Here is an 18029-nt window from a genome sequence, read left to right as displayed (position 1 = left end):
ATGATCCGATCTGCCCATTTGCTCTTAAATAAATGTTATATTTGCATTTTATTATACTTATTTTTGATAGATTTATCCTTGTCCTCCTTCTATCACACCTCATTTTCACTCCCGCCTCTATAATCCTCATCACCTCATGCCTACCACCAGTGGCGTAGCCATCCTTATGTCGAGGTGTCCAATTAGACACCTTTCATTCGAAAATTATACCGTATATACAAGTAAAATAATAAACAAAGTGGCTAAATAACATATTTTGGATACCCTTGACACAACAATATAATGAAATCTAGTGGTTTCAGACGCCTTGAAAGAGTAAAGACACGTGAACTTAAAGTGTTTGTGTAACAATTTTTTTTTCACTTTTTAAGAAGAGCGGGTTCACTTTAACACTTGAACACCCTTCATGAAATTTCTAGCTCCGCCACTGCCTACCACCCCACCCCTACCACCTTCCATCGTTTTATCTGATCATATACAAATACTTTTAAGAAATATATTTTACTTACATATCGAACAGAAGAAAAAAGAGTAAGAAACCCACTTTTTTTTTCTCGAAAACTTTCTCCTTCGTTCCGAACACATCCTTAAAATATAGTTCTCTAACAATAGGAAAACTTTATAGGAATGTACAATGTAAATAACAAATTACGCATGCACACAAGAAGATCAAATTTTCCCCATTCTTTTCTTCATTTCACCTAAATAAAAAAGAATATTCAAGTTTTTTTTGTTCTTGTGAAATATTTTATTGATTATTATTTTTAAAATTCAGTGATGTGTTTCATTACTACGCAAAGCACGATCGAGTTAACTAGTGATGCTAAAATCACTATAATTCTCTAAGAAAAAAAATTAAATCTACCACTCCTTAGGCGAGGCCTTCTATTCTATAAACACCTTCCCCACTCCCTAATTCCACTAAATGACTCACTTTCAAGTTCTCACCTCTAACGGAGGAGAATATAGGGTGTGGGGCTTTGATGATTTACTTTCAAGTTCTCGCCTTCAACCCAAGAGAAAAAAAGGTCAAGCCAAGGCCTAATTCACCTAAATGGAATTCATATCTCCTTTGTCTGGTCGAAAAGGGAGGTGAACCATACTCTAGTACTTATTCTATCACATTTGGATTACGTTACAGAGAAATCTATTCTCGTCATGACAAATCCATGTCCTAGTTCCTAGCTTAAAAAAAGGACTTAGAAGTCGTCACGAAATTGTTTACCTGCAAAAAGGCAATAAGGAATCTTGTTTTTCCTAGAACACAACATAAGGACTCATATTAAAAAGGTAGCAAGTCCACACAAGTGATCTGCCTAATCCCTTGCACGACGAATCACTACACTGTGACCATTCTATATACAAATTTAACCAATTTTCATGCGTGGTATACTTGTTTGATACTTCATACAACAATAAGTTCTTCCGCAGCCAAGTCGAAATGATGTGATAGAATTATTGTCATTCTAAAACTGACAAGTTTAGATGGAATACAGTACAAAGTTTGCTCTTTTTGGTTGCAAGAAGATGCAACTATTGACTAACCCATGTACATGTGCATCAGTGTTAAGCTTTTTGACAGAAGCAACACAGAAGTCTCCAGAACAACTCAGGTAAACTTGATTGATGTGCTATGCACGAGAACGTAAAGTGTGAAGTAACTGAAGTGAGTAGTGTAACCAGTTGAAGTCAAGAGGGCAATAGATCCATAAACTGCTAGATTCTTTTACAAGGAAAGGACATATTCAACTGCTAAGTGAATGCTGCTCAGGTCCTGCTATCTGTCATATTCAATGTGTAGAAGGGTATAATAAACCGCTATCAGTGCGTGCATCTACTTATGCATCGCTTGTTATATATGTTTATAATCATCAATGACTAAGGAATGAAGCAAGTTACCGTTTCAGGCACATCTAAAATATGTGGAAATGCGTGGAAACCCTTGGAAGTCTTTTCTTTGTTCAATCCCTACAAGAGAAGTAGGAGCAAGCGGTCACTTGTAGAACAATATACAGATAAAGAAAAAGAGTAAAATTGGGAAAGAGTGAAACTCACAAGCTAGATGAAACTACTACTCTGGAGCTCTGGTCTGATGACGAAACAGTTTGACAACAGCTCACTTCAGACAACTCACTCCTTACTGACCGATAACCTTCCGAAGCAGATGGAGTGAAATATATCTCCGATGTTTCTTTCTCTGTGTTCGTTGTTCTTCCTCCATTTCTTTTGGCTGTGGCACCACCACCTGACTATCCCAACTTCAGAGTATATTAGCTAATCCAAAAGTAAACAGAAACATGAAGCAATCTTGAATCGTGGAATACCAAAGACAAGAAATTGCAGGCATGAATTTGGTAACTATGTTGCTTTGATCCTATTTTAAATAAGTCAATAGACAAAATCCATAATGAAGAAAGAACTTAGTCCAGTAATGTTAGCAACAGATGCTCCTAGAGTCCATCGATCAAATTGTTAGTACTTATTTCTAACCATAGGAACAATAATGATTAACACAACGAAAGCAAAGTAGAAATATGTGAATTTATATATATCCAGAGAATTAGAAAAGAAACAACAAAATCAACAAATAAGAATTAAATGGTTCATACATTGGATAAGGCTTTAATATGTACAATGATGATTGTTATATCATCTGTCCGATTTTCATGATCTAGCCACAGTTTGTAAGATTCTCCAGCAATGGCTGAACTTGCATCCCTAGGATCTGCGGATCTATTTACCTACACAAGAAGAAAATAGGAAACAAGGCAGAAAATGTTAACAATGACTGAAACAAATGGTGGCTGAGATCAAGTAAAAAGAATTTGCTCATTTACTTGAAGATAGATCACATTGATTTTAACTAATGTCACAAAAACATGATCCAGCTTTTCTATTTAACTTCTTTTTCGGCATTGTTCGAATAATTTGTTGGCATAACTACCACTAATCACCAATATACAAAGTGCCACCAGTGTTGTCAAAGCATTGAGTGTGTTGAAAAAAAGGATCAAGGGTCTGCAGTGGCTTTAAGCCCATAGCACAATTAATGCATGAACTTTAGAAACTTTAGCTAAGGAACAAATTATATACAGACATGCAGCAACACTGACACACATAATGTACGAAAAGTACCTATTCAGACAAACTCATGGACAGAAAAATTGTCAATAAATTGAAATATATGAAGTCAAAATCGTGTCGATCAAGTACAGAAACCATTTTATATTTTACACATTCATATGTAAATAGTACAATTTTAGTTTTTAATTTTAGCTTTCACTGTTTTTTAATCAAGAGATTTAGCTAGTTTTCTTATTACTGAATTTTTATTACCTAACTTTAATTATTAACATATTCACTCAGAATGTTATTTAGTTCTGCTCTTTAGAAACAGTGCCTATGAGGAAGTTGCACACGTCATATCACCTTTGTGCTTGCATTAGAGTATTGCATGAACCAGAGAAAAAAAAACAGCTTGCAATGCACCTCAAGCGAGCTTTAAAAACACTAAATGCCACATTAGTTAGAAAAGGACGAGATGATCCCCCAGGAAAAGAACATTCAAAATATCTACAGAGGAAGAAGATAAAAAGGACAGAAAGAAGAGGAAGGAAAAGAAGGGCAAATATTCATATGTATTTATCTATTCAAGAACTTCCTCCTACCACCAAGGGATACACTGGAATGTATGGGATGCCTCCACCCTTAACCAAAGGTCTCGAGTTCGACCTCTAGAAATGGAGAAATTCCTAATGGGCCCAACGAGGCATGAATCCGGATAGGTCGGGCCATTCAGTACCAAATACCGGATGCTTAAACCAAAAAAAATATCCTCCTGTTTATCACTAGATAACAGGCTCCGCATTGAAATGATATTTAAACAAAACTACATGTTTAAATGCAGACAATTCATCTGATGTTGCTTTGCCAGTTTAGACAGACAATTGATATATCTAGGCTTCATTATTCAAAGAGGTTAATTAAATAATAGATGAAAATGGAACACATAGAGGTGTGCTATGTGATAGGAAGATACCTATTAAAGTCGAAGAACAATTGAATAAATGAGACCACTAATGTTATAGTGGAGATATCCACAAAAAGTGTTCGTATGCAGATATTAAGTAGGTGTACAACAAAATTAAAAATTAAAAATCAGATAGAAGATACAAATAGCAGCCATAGAGGACAAAATGCGAGGAGACCGCCTAAGATTGTTTGACCATGCTACATAGACCTCCAACTACACCCAGTTTATAGGTGCAACATAACGATGATTCAAGGTGTAGGCCTAAAATCACATGAAAATTTTATTTCAGAAGACTGATAACCCCTTGAATTCAACCGAAGTTAACAAAGAATAAAACCAAATGGAAGTAAAAAGTCCATGGAGGCCATACCAACTGGTTGAGATCAAAACTTAGTCGAGATCCTATCTTTTGCCAGGAATATAGTGTTTTCAGATTTGTATCTCAATGTAGGGAAAAGTGCAAGATGTAAATAATCTCCTGCTTCTTAGTACCGTAATTAATGTCTTAAAGGACAAACTCTCAAATATTTGCATAAAACTGGGCCAAATTATAATGGGATGGATGAGGATTCATATCACTTGGGCCAACTAGTTTAAGGTTGAGGTGCAGTAATAGTAGTTTCTATGTTTTCTCATTAGATACTAACTTTAACTCGTCTTTAGACTTCAGCTTAACTAAATGGAGTTACCAACAACTCAATAGATTATAATGGGCTTACCCCGTACACAAAATGCTCCCCGACTAGTGGGGTAAAGGTAGAATGTGTATACAGTATGTAGCCTTATCCTCACATTTTCACAAAGAGGCTGCTTTAACACCTTGAACCCGTGACCTAAAAATTAATATTTTTTAATCATGAATCTGTGACCTATAAGTAACCAAAGGAGCAACTCTATCAATGTACCAAGTTCGCCCTCAACTAGTCAAGAAAATGCTACTTAACATTCCAACAGTAAACCCATATGCTGAATTCACTTTTAGTATCATCAGAGTTGAGAGCATAAAAAGGCCATGATACAAAGGCCTTTCCTTGACAGTCGATCCAAACAAAGAAGATATGCCAGAAAAAGTATACTAATTCCAATTACAGAACAAGAGGGTGTTTGGATTTGCTTATTTAAATAGCTTTTGGCTTTTAAGCTCTTTTTTAAAATTTTGGAGGTGTTTGGGAAAGACATAAGTGCTTTTAAGCACATACTTTTAGGCCAAAAAAGTACAACAATAAGCTAAAAACCAAAAGCCAAAAATTGGGTATGACCAACTTATTGCTTTTAGCTTATAAGCTATGACTATTCTTAGATAATGTTCAGAGACTTAGTTTAGATAGCAATACTAAGGAATCACTACTTCATGTCCAAAAAAAACCTCCATAGTGTCACCAAAATGATTTATCAGAGACAACATTCAGAATATAATGTGTTATCCTTCCACTTTGACTTTTAATGGCTACCTGAAGTATGACATTCATCTCTTTGACATTTTCTTCCTTGTTTTCTAATTACATTTCTTTTCCATTGGATCCATTATCCAGACTCAATGCAATTTTATGCCAAGCATCTTATTTGGGACCTCTCAAAGGCAAAGAATTTAGAAGAATCTAGGCTTAATGTAGCAGTCTCCAATAGGGAAGATATCATCAAGATTTACTTCAATATTTAATACATACACATATACTGACACAGTAACACAAATAGAAATAGACAACATAGCATAATGGATTGACATGAATAATGTCCAATATCTTGCTGTAACAGAGCATGTTATACATAAATTCTGATATCAAAACTGCAGAGAGACACACACCTCCAGTGACATTTGGCATAATACATAAATTTGCCATTTAACTTGGTCTCAACTCACCTTTATGCTCTCCAACTTTGGGTGACCACAAGTAGACACTTAAACTTGTATAAAGTTGAACAAATAGACATACACGTCCTATGTGGCATCCTACATGGCAATTTGCGTCATATGTGGTGTCCAAAGTTGGAGGGCATAAATGTGAAATGGAGCCAAGTTAAAGGGCACACTTATGTATTATGCCGATTGCTAATAATGCAGATGTGCTAAGCAAAAAACAATGAAGATGAACAAAAACAAGAATAAATAAATTTCTATACATTTTAGCATCAAATAAAGTAACCCTTACCATGTCCACCACAGTTTGGCTGGAGAGGAACTCAAAGACGCCATCACTTGCAACTACAAAGAAAGGATGATGAGCTGTAAGATGTACTGTTGTCACCTCTGGAACCGCAACCACACCAATGCTTTCAGCTGTACTATCTCCAACACTCCGCGTAAAAGCAGTCCCCGGATACATCCCATTTTGAACCCACAATCTAGGTGGATCACCTCCTTCTGTTTCCTCATCCCCCCATGATTGAATATCAGGATCCTTTAGACCTTCCACTTGATCAACACTAAGAACTCTTGCCCCACAGCTTTTCACTCTCTCACATTCATCTTTCCTAAATGGTGTCTGATCAGAAGACAAATCTTTGGCAACAACTCTATTTCCTTCTTTAACAGCCATCACTGCTCTTGAATCACCTACATTAGCCACATACAACATGTCTCCAACAAGAAGAGCAGTTATAGCAGTTGTCCCACTCATGGAATCATCAATATCACTATCATGAAGTTCTTCATTTGTTATTGAAAATGCAGAATTGTAAGCCTTAACAGGGTCATCCAACAATGTAGAATCATTTGATAAAATTTCAACAAGCCTATCCCTAACAAACACAGAACATTCAGTACCAAACTGTCCATGCCCGTCAAACACCCCAAAGAAATGAACATTTGGATTACCCTGAAGCTGTGTTCTGATACAATAACTATCCTGATTTTCTTTCTCAGGTGATTCAGGATAAAACCCGCGTTGCGTAAGCACCGAATACTCTAACCTGAAGTTATGGGAAGGAACTTGAGCACTTTCAACAGACCTTCCAGCAAGAATATGTGTTTGAACCTGAGCATATCTACCCAAATCTTCCCTATTATCACCATCTGAAGATCTTGGATATCTACAACAACACTTCCCATGAACACACCCCATATCTCAATCCAAACAAAGTTGCACACCAATTATTTGTAAAAATTACTCAACCAGGTCTAAAAACTTGATAAAACCAAATCTGCATAACCCATTTATTACAGCATTGTTTTTCCCAAAATGGGGTTTTTTTTATTCAAACCCGTGAGACATAAAAGCCAACAAGAAAAAACAAACCCTAATACCAAGACACCCAAACAAGGATTTTGGTCTAGGAATAGAATTTGGGGGGTGTCAGAAAAAAAATGATTAAAAAACTTATAAAGAAACCAAGATTGGAACAACCCCAAAACCCAATGAAGAAGAAAAGATAAAAAGAAAGATTGCAATACAAGAAGGGAACCCCAAAAGAAGAAGCAAAAGCAAAGAAAACTTTAAGGGGTGATCAAAGAATGACTTTTTATGTAAAAGAGAGATTAAAAGATAGAAGAAGAAGGTGTGTTGTTTGTGTTTGTGGGGTCTGTGAAGAAGAAAAATCAAACATAATTCCAAAAAAAGAACAGTTCTTGATAGAAAAAAGATGTAATTTAGGGGAATAATCAAATTGAAAATGAAGATAACCCAGAAAAAGATGTGAGAATAAAATGGTTGATTATAATAGAGATTGGCGTTTGGGGTTATAGTATGTGGGGTTGTGCATTATGTCTCTTTTACCTTTCAAGAAATGACATGCAAAACACTGAAACGCGAGCATGCGACACCAGATTGAGACATACAAATGTCACCAAATCCCACTATAATAATACCACTTCCCTTTTTTCATTTTTTTTTTCATATTCCTAAATATTTTTATTTCACTGTAATTCTATAAGGGGTAATTTGGTAAAGTGTATTTGAAAAAATAATGCATATATTAATTTTATGTATTATTAGTAGGTGTTTGGCCATTAGATTAAATCAGCGTGAAATTGCATGTCCAAACGCATATCATGAGAGGAAATCCAAGATTTGAAATTTCAAATCATGATATGTTGTTTGATACAGTTTTCCAACCTTGCATTAGTTATACACATCAGGGTTGTTTTGTAGAGTATATTAGAAAAAATAATGAATGCATTATCTTTGTATATTACTAGTAGTCTAGTACTTTGTTTGGTAGTCTTTTCCAATCTATGTATAACTAATGTTTATACACTCTATTGTATATTAAGGTGTGTATTACTAATACCATTGATTTCTACGTATTAGTACGAATGCAATAGGTTTAATGCATGCATTAGTATGATTAAAGACTCAATTGCCACTCAAAATATTATTTTTTACATCTTTTTCACCATAATTGTGGAGGATTAAGGTAAATAATTTTTTTTATGCAATACATGTTATTTTTTAATGCACCAAATCAAACAATGCATAAAATAATCTGTGTATAATTAATGCAAGCATTACTAATACATTTTAGCATTATTCTTATACAGTCTACCAAACAACCCCTTCATTTGATATTAATGTGTACATAAAATCGATTGTATTAGTAGTACAAAGGATTTTAATGCATGTTTTAGCATGATTAAAGATACAATTATCCCTCAAAATCTTTTTGCATCCTTTGCATCATATTTGTTGAGGGTATTTTTATAAATAAATTATTATTTTTATAGAAATTATGCAATGTGTGTTATTTTAATACACCAAATCAAACACTGCATAAAAAATAATTTTAGCAAAACTAATACAAGTATAACAAATATCAACATTACTAATATATCATATTTAGCAATAATTTTATACACTCTATTAAACGACCCCCTGAGTGAAATTTGAAAAGAGTGGCGCGTACACAATCTTATTTATTTCTGACTATCTAGTTGAGGGTGTCAAAAGTACTTTTCTTATAATCGATCGAACCAAATAGAATCAAACCTAATTGAATCAAATATTAGGTATTTTAAGGTAAATCTATAGATTTCATTTATATTTTTTTTTTGGTAAGTAAAGTTATTTTATTATCAAAGTAAATTTTGAAGAACATATTTAAAAATACTAAGAGTTAAACATATTGCCCCAGATCTTTAGTATATTGCATTAGTACTTACTATATGTAAAACTACTAGCAAACTAGACTTACATTCTCATATATAGCAAAGTCAGGAATTGAATTGATCCTCATAGGTCAGATAATCAATCAATTAAGTTATTAAATTTTTTCCATCCTCAATTTTCATACCTAACCTTCGTAAATATTTAAAGGTCCATAGTGTAGATACTTGTTTAGGGAAAAATACATAAGTTAGAATAAACTTGGCACAAAAAATATTTCGTACCTAAACTTTTATGAGCAATGATTTAGTACTCCTAATCTTGTTGGAATAATGTTAAAAAAAAAAAAACCACTCACAATCGATTTCACATTTCATCTATTATTTACGTCAATCTAATATTTATATGATATAATTGTTGTTATTAAATCATAACTAATTAATACATATTTCAATTTTAATTTTAATTTATCATTCAGCAATAAATTATTATAATTTTAGTAATACAAATATAGAGAACAAATAAATTTTAACCGCAAAATTAATATCACTAATAACTTACTCTTATAGAAATATGAGCTTGGGAAAACTATGTATAATTCTGTCAAAAGGCAATTTTACTTGATGGGAATAACTTGCACGTGAGAATAAGAAAAGTTAGATATTATTCTCTTCCATTCAAATAAGTGAGTTTAGCATTTTCTTTTTATCTAAAATAAATGAATTTTCAAAGCCCCAAAATATTACTCCTCCATCTCATATTAGTTAATCATTTTTATCTTTACACGCTTATTAAGAAATTATAAATAAGAAGATATTTTTACTAATTCATCCTTTAAAAAACTTATTGAGAATTTTACAAACAAATGTGAACAATTTCAAATTTACTCTTCTCTCTAATAAATTTTGTAAGGAAAAAAAAAATTCATAAATACACATCTTATTTTACTATAATTTCTAAAATTCCCTATCATTTAAAATAATTGCAAAAATTCTCTCTCGGATACATTCCTCCACTCTTGAATACATTCCTCCACTCTCGAATACATCCTATTCTCTATCAGATACATCTCTCCCCTTTCGGATACATCTCTATCCCCTCTTGGATACTTCTCTCTCATTAAGTATTGTATCATTCACAATTCGTAAGCTATGGATCCATAGGTTTTCTGATATATCCGAGATCCTATAAATTTAAGGATATTTGTAATTTGAGAAAGAATAGGGATATGAAGTAATTAACTCTTAACACTATATATGAGATTTATGTAATTTTTACTTTTTTTAAATCTCAACGCACTAACTATTTCTACTTCTTAAAAAACGTTTGGAAAAAACAAATAGATAATATTGTCGAGTAATTTGTGATTTGCACCCGAATAAAGTGTAAATCACAAAAGAGCACATACATTAAACGGTGCAAATAGCAAATTACTCAATATTATCATCAAATGACCCTTTTGATTAGTGTAATTGAACAACATTATTAAGGGATGCTTAATATTTAAAAATCCAATCCAAAATATGGTATTAGAATATTCTTTAGTGAATTTATTCTAGTTTATGTGGTCAAATTAATAAATTTAAATTTATTTATTTATTTTAAAAGAAAAGAATCGATAGAATTTTCACATTGATTTTGATCATCTACGACCCTCCTCAATCTATATAAAAGTCAATTCAATAAATTGATGAACTTGTAAATTTAATCATTTTTTCCTTAATTATATAAAATTATTTAGTAAAGTTACTTAATTGTGTTATTATCAATAAAGTCATTTAATTTTTTTTTGTATATTTCTCTCACAAAGTCATTCTAATTAGATTTTGCACTTCCAATCATAAATTTAACTTGGCAAAATAAGCTAATTTCTTATGCCACATACATTTACACAGCTATACTAAAACACCATAAGGTAGTATCATAATTTATACATTAATTATTTAAAGAATTATACTTGAATATAAAAGGCGTGAGAATTATGTATAATATTAAGTATAAAGCGTCGAAGATGAATGAAATACAATTATAAAAAATATACTATTATAACGATCCTCATTTTTCGATTTAGTAGTGTTATAAACATATAATTAAACTTTGATTGAGACATGGTGCATGTTAGTCATTTTTACATGTCAATTCAGCTCTTTAGGCAATTAATACTTAATAATTAATAATGTGTTAGAAAAATTAATACACTGGTCCACATCTTCTTCCTTTGCTTGAAATAAACAAGCAAAACCAGCTAGCTAGGTCCAATTGCTTCATGGTAAAGAAAATGATATGAAATTTGGCAGGGGTCGTTTGATAAAGTGTATGAGAATAATGTTGAATAAAGTATATTAATAATGTCGTTATTAATAATATTGGTATTAATTATGTTAAAGTTATTTTTTATGCATTGTTCAATTGGGTGATTAAAAACAATCAGAATTGTATAAAAATTATATGTTTATAAAAATATCCTCCACAAATATGTTGGAAAGGATGTGGAAAAGATTTTGAGGGATAATTATGTCTTTTTTTTTGGATAATTATGTCTTTAATAACTAATGTGTACATTAAGAACCTTTGCATTGCTAATACCATGATTTGTCATGTATTAGTTATACATAACATGATATCAAATAGGGCGTATAATTTTACATTGGTTATACATAAATTGAAAAGGTGAACCAAACAAAGTGTTATAGAAGAATAAAAAATAATTAATTTCAAAATTAATTTTAAGATAAATTTATTTCATATTTAGTTGGGAAAAATTTGCATGATAACTTATCTCAATTATAATTATTTCTAAAGTATAACGTTATTTTTATCGTGCATTAAAAATAAAATAATTATTCTAAAATAATTAATTGCGACATAATCTAATCGTAAGAAAACAAGATTCTTACGCAGGCAGTATTCTATTTTGCAAATAATATTATATTCCTAGTGCACCAATATTCATCATAGCTTTTTCATAAATCCACAGCTCTTTTGTTGTTTTCTTCAAAAAGTCTGTGTTGTTACTTCAGTGTCATGGCTAGGTTCATAATTGAGTTGTTATTTGGAACAAGGAATTTCCACAAACTAGAAAAGGTAGAATAACAATTATTAATAAGGCTGTACAAATTAGATAATTATTTGATGGTTACAAGAAAGTCCCAAACGACACCTAGTAGCTGTAATATGAAATAATAGAATTTAGGTTGATGTTGTGTGGCCAATATTTTGGTGTTCCCAGCCAACAAATGTATTCTAGTGACTTGTTTGTATCCCATAATATAATTCTTTGTTTACACCCTCCATTTTGTATAAAGAGACAAAAATATTGTTCTAGATATATATATATAAATGTATCTGGCGATTGGTGGAACAGATATATGTATCTCAAGTATATGCATGTCAAAACAGGTGTAATTTATTCTAGATACACTTTATCCAAGCGTGATTCACAAGTATTTGGAATACACTGACTCTATCGCTTGTCTCTCTCCTCTCTCACTCACCTATCTCTCTCGCTTGCTTCTCTCTCTATGTATCTGTATTTCAGAATGTATTTGAGTTTCATAAATGTTATTTATCTGTATATCTAGTATCAATTTCATGTATACCAGTGTATCTGATATCAATTTCATCCTATGTGCTCGATATCTATTTCATCAGTATATCTAGTATCAAATATTTAGTATATTTGTGCATAAATATATGTACTTGGTATAAAAAATACATGTATCTAGTATCAAAATATGCACTGATACATTTATTAGTGTATTCATAGATAGACACATGTATATGGTATTAAAAATACATATATATCATGATATTAGAAATGATACACATCATCACCGCGAGCAGAAAGAGGAGAGAGAGCGAGANGGGGGGGGGGGGGGTAGAGAGAAAGAGGATAGATGGAGAGCGCCAACAAGAAAAAGGGGAGGGCTGTAGAGAGATTATGTATTTATTTCTAAAATATAGAGGGATTTAGTAGATATGGTAAGGATATTATGCATAATTAGGTTGTTTTTTCCCAGTATTTTATGTGATATAGGTAGATTGGGTTTATTTTTCACCTTTTTTGTTCTATTTGAACTTTTGTTTTCCCTCGTTAATTAGGTTCTGGACTCTCCGAGGAGAACCAACTTCATATGAGAAAAGGATTACTTATATATTGAATGAAGAAAATAGTCTTTTCAATTCTTGTACACGTAAAAAAAAAATTAAAATCTTTAAAAGACATAAAATTAAAATCAATTTTTGGAGGGCTATGGTGACATTCCATCGGTAGTCGAAATCATCACTAGCTTAGACTTTGATCCCGAATAACATGAGGAATGTGAAATCCCTTATTAATTATAAGGACGACTTTAAAAGGTGAAGTAGATAATAAAGGTAAAGAATTCCCAGAAATGAAACAGGACATGAAAATGTAAGCTACAAGCAGTGGGAGGAGCCAGAGCTAAATCAAAAGTTAAACCCTGTAAACATTTCACTAAAACTAAAAAGAATAATAAGAGCAATAATAACTCAAAAGCTAAAGCAGGAATAAGAGTCCCAAACAGTCTTTAGAAATCTAAATTAAGAAAGACTTACTAACTACTTAGAAAAAATACGAGTCGTGACTATACAAAGCAAAAATAAGTTGTGAACAATGATAAGATATGATATTCATCTCAGCTTCTCTGACGTCATTAGTGTTAGAAAACTATATGCACAGCGGAAACATACCATAATTTACATGAATAATAGATAACCACTAATGTTTATGCTAGAACACATATAATCATGCTAGAACACATAAACTTGTAGAAATTTAATTCATGAATTACCTCTTGAAGTATGAGCAGATACCTTCAAGCAAATCCACAAATTAGACAGACCTTCAAGCAAATCCACAAGATAGACAACAACTTTGCAGTCTTCTACAATGATCTCAAGCTCACATTTGAACTCTCTCAATACTTGGGTGGGCAAGTATTGTATAGAAAACTTATTCTCTTTCTAGGGTTAGAAGAATACCTAATTATAGAGATTTATTCTCAATCCAAAAAGGAGAACTGAACACGGTCTATTTTCTTCAACTAGAAAAAATACACACCTGTTTTCTTTTTTAAAAGAAAACTCACGCTTGTCTCCTCTTTTTCCCTTGGAAATAAGATTCTGAGTTCTAGTTATATATGAGCACTGTAGGGACCACAAAAATTAATTACTGAGGCTTCATAATTATGGGAATAATTCCAAATAATTAATTTGAATTATTCTTACCATGATGAATTACAAATCATTCCACTAGAAATTCATAATTTCACTCCTATATTTTTATTTCGAAATTCCCCATTAAACACTATGTAAATTTCTCATGTTAAGCTTACATATACTAATCAATAAAATAAATTACTAACGAATTTAATTCAATGATTAATTTCCTTTAGAGCACTGCTTAACTTATTTCATATGTCGAATTCAAAAATCCACTTGCAAGGTTTGACACGATGAAAATTTATAAGCTTCTCAAAAAGGCATACCATCAATCTTTATATTGAGACATGGATTTCATCAACTAACTTATTATTTCACCAATAGATATTATTGTCATCCAATCTACCAGATATATTGACCCATCTCAGAATCTCACCTTTTAATAAATCAAAACAATACTTAACATATACAGATCATAATAGTTATATCGAGATTAAGAATATAAGTACATTTAACAATTTAGAGAATATGCTTTTGGCAGCCAGTCTAAAACAACTATCTTTACTCGTTCCCGTTCAATACATACAAAATGCACTAGCATAAGCAGTTGGAACTATATCGCTCTTATAGTCAAGATAAATTACATATAAATCTTGTGTTACAATTGTACCGATGGCATGTCCAATTTTCATCTTAGATTGTGAACAAAAAACTTTGTATTTGAACCGATGATTTAATCCTCTGTGTAAAAGCTAAAACTCTATACACTAAATCATCTACTATATAAGTAAACAGACACCATTAACGAATATATAATCTATTAAAATTGAATAAATAATTATTCTATAATAAACGTTATATTCTAAAAATATAGTTAATAATATATATCCCAACAATTAGTTACCAAATTCATTCTGTGACAACATGAGAAGTGAGAAGGAATGCCCAAAAAAGTATTTTAGTTCATCTTGACACATGTAGCATCCCCCCACACTATAATCTCTAAAAAATAACAAAAAGAAGAAAGCAAAATGTCGTGAATTATTACAACATGACTTAGGAACTGTGTTTGGAATCAAATGAGTAGAACTATACATATATACTTAAAAAAATTGAAATACAATAATCATCATCATCATATATAAGTCTGAAAAGACCAAGGCAAATGCAATACCCCCACCAATCTTTTAATATACGGTAAAGGACCAATAATATTCACAACTTATTGAAAATGATTTTAAAATATTCTTTTCTATTTTTTTATTAAGATATATCCTTTATTTTGTCTTCTCTCTTTCCATCTTTATGTTTGAAAATATTTTTAACCTTTGTTATTTATCTATCTAATATTTAGGATTTTAATATTGATTAAATTTTTATTTGATAACAATTCATAATTTTGTTATTTGAACTAAATAAAATTTTAATTCTTTTTTCTTTAAATTATTTGTGCTCGAAATCTTTAATATAATTAGAGATGTTTATGCAAAGAATATTACTGGATCGATTGCCATATGTTCTTTTAAATTCAGTTAATATTTCCTAGCTCTTATAACATCACCTGATTTCAACCCAACTCACATTCTAATTATTTTACTTAAGTTTATATTTTTTTTATTTCTTTATTATTAAAAGATTATCAATACAAGGATATATCATTAACGTTATCAGAAGCAAAAAATAAGAGATCAATATTGATGCATCAAATGTCATTATATATGTTAGTAAAATCTTGAATTGTGTTTATGTCTCTTTTTATTTAGTATTATTTATTATTTTTAGAAAGCTGGTTATCCTTATGACAATGAAGTAATCGTTGTGTTGGCAGAAAGGATCTCCAATGCAATTTTTTTATCAGAACAAATAGATATTTTATTAGAAAATTTTCTACTTGAAATTTGAACTAGTAAATAAGTTTTTATTTTAGTATTGAGGATAAATCGTTAAGTCTATACATAAATATTAATAAATCAATTTTTGTCTTTTTTCTTTACTCTCTATTACTTAAAAAAAAATGTTTGACAACATAAAAAATTAATTTTCATTTCAAATATAATTAAACATATATATTTTGGGATGAGCTAATATTAAGAATTTGAATAAATAGAAAATTATCTTTTAGAACAAATAAAGAATTAACTAATTAGCAAGCGAATTCAATTTAATTAAATTTGGGTTGGGGATATTTTAGATCAAAGGTGAAAGAAAGGGTATCTTTGAATAAAAAATAAAGATATAAGATATTTTTAGACCAAAAGGTTGAAGGAGAATATTTTTAAGGCATTTTCAATAAATTAGGACTATTCTTGATCTTTTTCCGTTTAATATAAAAAATAATTTAAAAAAGATGACATTTACAAACTTTCTTTTGTGCTTAAACGCATGCCAAAGCTTTTTCAATAGAAGACTAATACGTGTTAACCAATAACTAATCACTTAATTAAACTATAAAAATTCATGTTTAATCATTTATGTTACTAAAAAGGTAGTTTCATTCCCACTATCATATGTAACAATTGCCACACGTTAATTTCAGATTAGTACTTTTATTTTGACCAATTATATGTTCCCTCATCCACAGTAAAAAAATATTCTTTGATTAATATGTCAATTGTTATGCTTAATTTAAAGCTAATGAAGTGACTTCATAAACTTAAGTACTTTCTTTGTTTTGGTAATTGAGGATTTGAATGCAGAGTAGACAACCAGCTCTTCATTTTTGTTCCATATGTAAGTTTATTGTTCGCTACTTTCCTTTTTTATTTCGTGCTAGGTTTATATTATGATCACAATTCTTTATAATAATATAGTTTGTCTCGATATTTTCGATTGCTATAATGATATAATTGGAAAAAACATATAATATAACATAAAATGAAAGATTGGTTTCACTAAAAAATATGAATGTTTTAATGAAATGTTATTATAAAGAATGACTGTTATAGAAAGATTTGATCGTATTAAAATTTACGATAACAAAAATTTGTTCTCTTTAAAAAGTGAGAAAAAGACAGCTAGATTAGAGACGATGCTTCCTTTATATTATGTTGATTTTTTCGTGTTGGAAGTATGGTTGGTGTGCTATTTTTTTTTTTTTACATAATAATAAAGAGGGAATTAGAAGAAAGGAATTATTAGTATTCAAACTCGTGATATTGTAATTATCCATATAGACATGTCAAGAGTGAAAGTGTAAGAAATAATGAATAAAATACTAAAATTTGCAAGAGGAGTCCTTACATTTTTTTTAATTCTTATTGTCCTTTGGATCAAGAGTCTAGAATTTTTAAAATATGAATACAATCACAAGATATAGCCATATGTTTGTGATAAATTACTATGTTTTGGGTTACCATAATCCTATGAGTCCAAATTAATAATTAGATTTTACATCAGACCTCAAATCAATGTTTGAATTCTCAATTTACCCTCTTTTAACATTAAAAAAAAATCAACAATTTCTACCTTTAAATTCATGATTATTTAGATTCTAGGTGTTAAATCTAACGTAGACTCATGTATAATCACTAGAATTTGATGTAAGTTCGTTACTTTGGTGTTATATGACTTTTCCTTGCCACGATTCGAAATTGAGCCGTGATGACATTTATTATAGCCCTCTAGTAGGTAAGTACAAACCTAAAATCAATACTGAAAGTAAAAGCTAACATGAAATAACACGGAAGCAAAAATGCGATAAAGGTGCTACCATGTATAAATACATACATAACAGGGTGTTCACGGGTTGGTTTAGATCGGTTATTGGTCAAAAT

The 18029-nt window shown here is 30.8% G+C and overlaps 1 protein-coding gene across 3 annotated transcripts; it reads right to left on the bottom strand.

The window, feature by feature from the left end:
* Nucleotides 1–1452: 1452 nt before the first annotated feature.
* On the bottom strand, nucleotides 1453–7652 carry LOC125869866 (probable protein phosphatase 2C 35). Of its 3 annotated transcripts, none has more exons than XM_049550285.1 (5): nucleotides 6184–7652; nucleotides 2610–2741; nucleotides 2056–2258; nucleotides 1900–1968; nucleotides 1453–1781 (listed from the first exon to the last, which is right to left on the bottom strand). In XM_049550285.1, exons 1-3 carry the CDS (start codon nucleotides 7093–7095, stop codon nucleotides 2250–2252), a joined length of 1053 nt encoding a protein of 350 aa, XP_049406242.1. In that variant the 5' UTR covers nucleotides 7096–7652; the 3' UTR covers nucleotides 1453–1781; nucleotides 1900–1968; nucleotides 2056–2249. The 3 variants fall into 3 exon arrangements, with proteins under 3 accessions (XP_049406242.1, XP_049406235.1, XP_049406239.1); XM_049550278.1 differs by having other exon boundaries at nucleotides 2056–2249; XM_049550282.1 differs by having other exon boundaries at nucleotides 2056–2245.
* Between the last annotated feature and the right edge of the window lie 10377 nt (nucleotides 7653–18029).

The sequence above is a fragment of the Solanum stenotomum genome, chromosome 1 (assembly GCF_019186545.1).
Source record: "Solanum stenotomum isolate F172 chromosome 1, ASM1918654v1, whole genome shotgun sequence".
Lineage (NCBI taxonomy): Eukaryota > Viridiplantae > Streptophyta > Magnoliopsida > Solanales > Solanaceae > Solanum > Solanum stenotomum.
Note: the sequence above shows the minus strand (reverse complement) of the source record. Positions and strands in the feature narration are given on the sequence as shown.

Bases quoted from the DNA above. Each gene is read 5' to 3' on its own strand.
- LOC125869866 (XM_049550278.1), bottom strand. From the start codon at position 7,095: ATGGGGTGTGTTCATGGGAAGTGTTGTTGTAGATATCCAAGATCTTCA. The intron at 2,742-6,183 runs GTAAGGGTTACT...CTTCTTGTGTAG, and splicing joins GCCAAACTGTGGTGGACATG to GTAAATAGATCCGCAGATCC. The intron at 2,250-2,609 runs GTATGAACCATT...AAGTTGGGATAG, and splicing joins ATATTAAAGCCTTATCCAAT to TCAGGTGGTGGTGCCACAGC.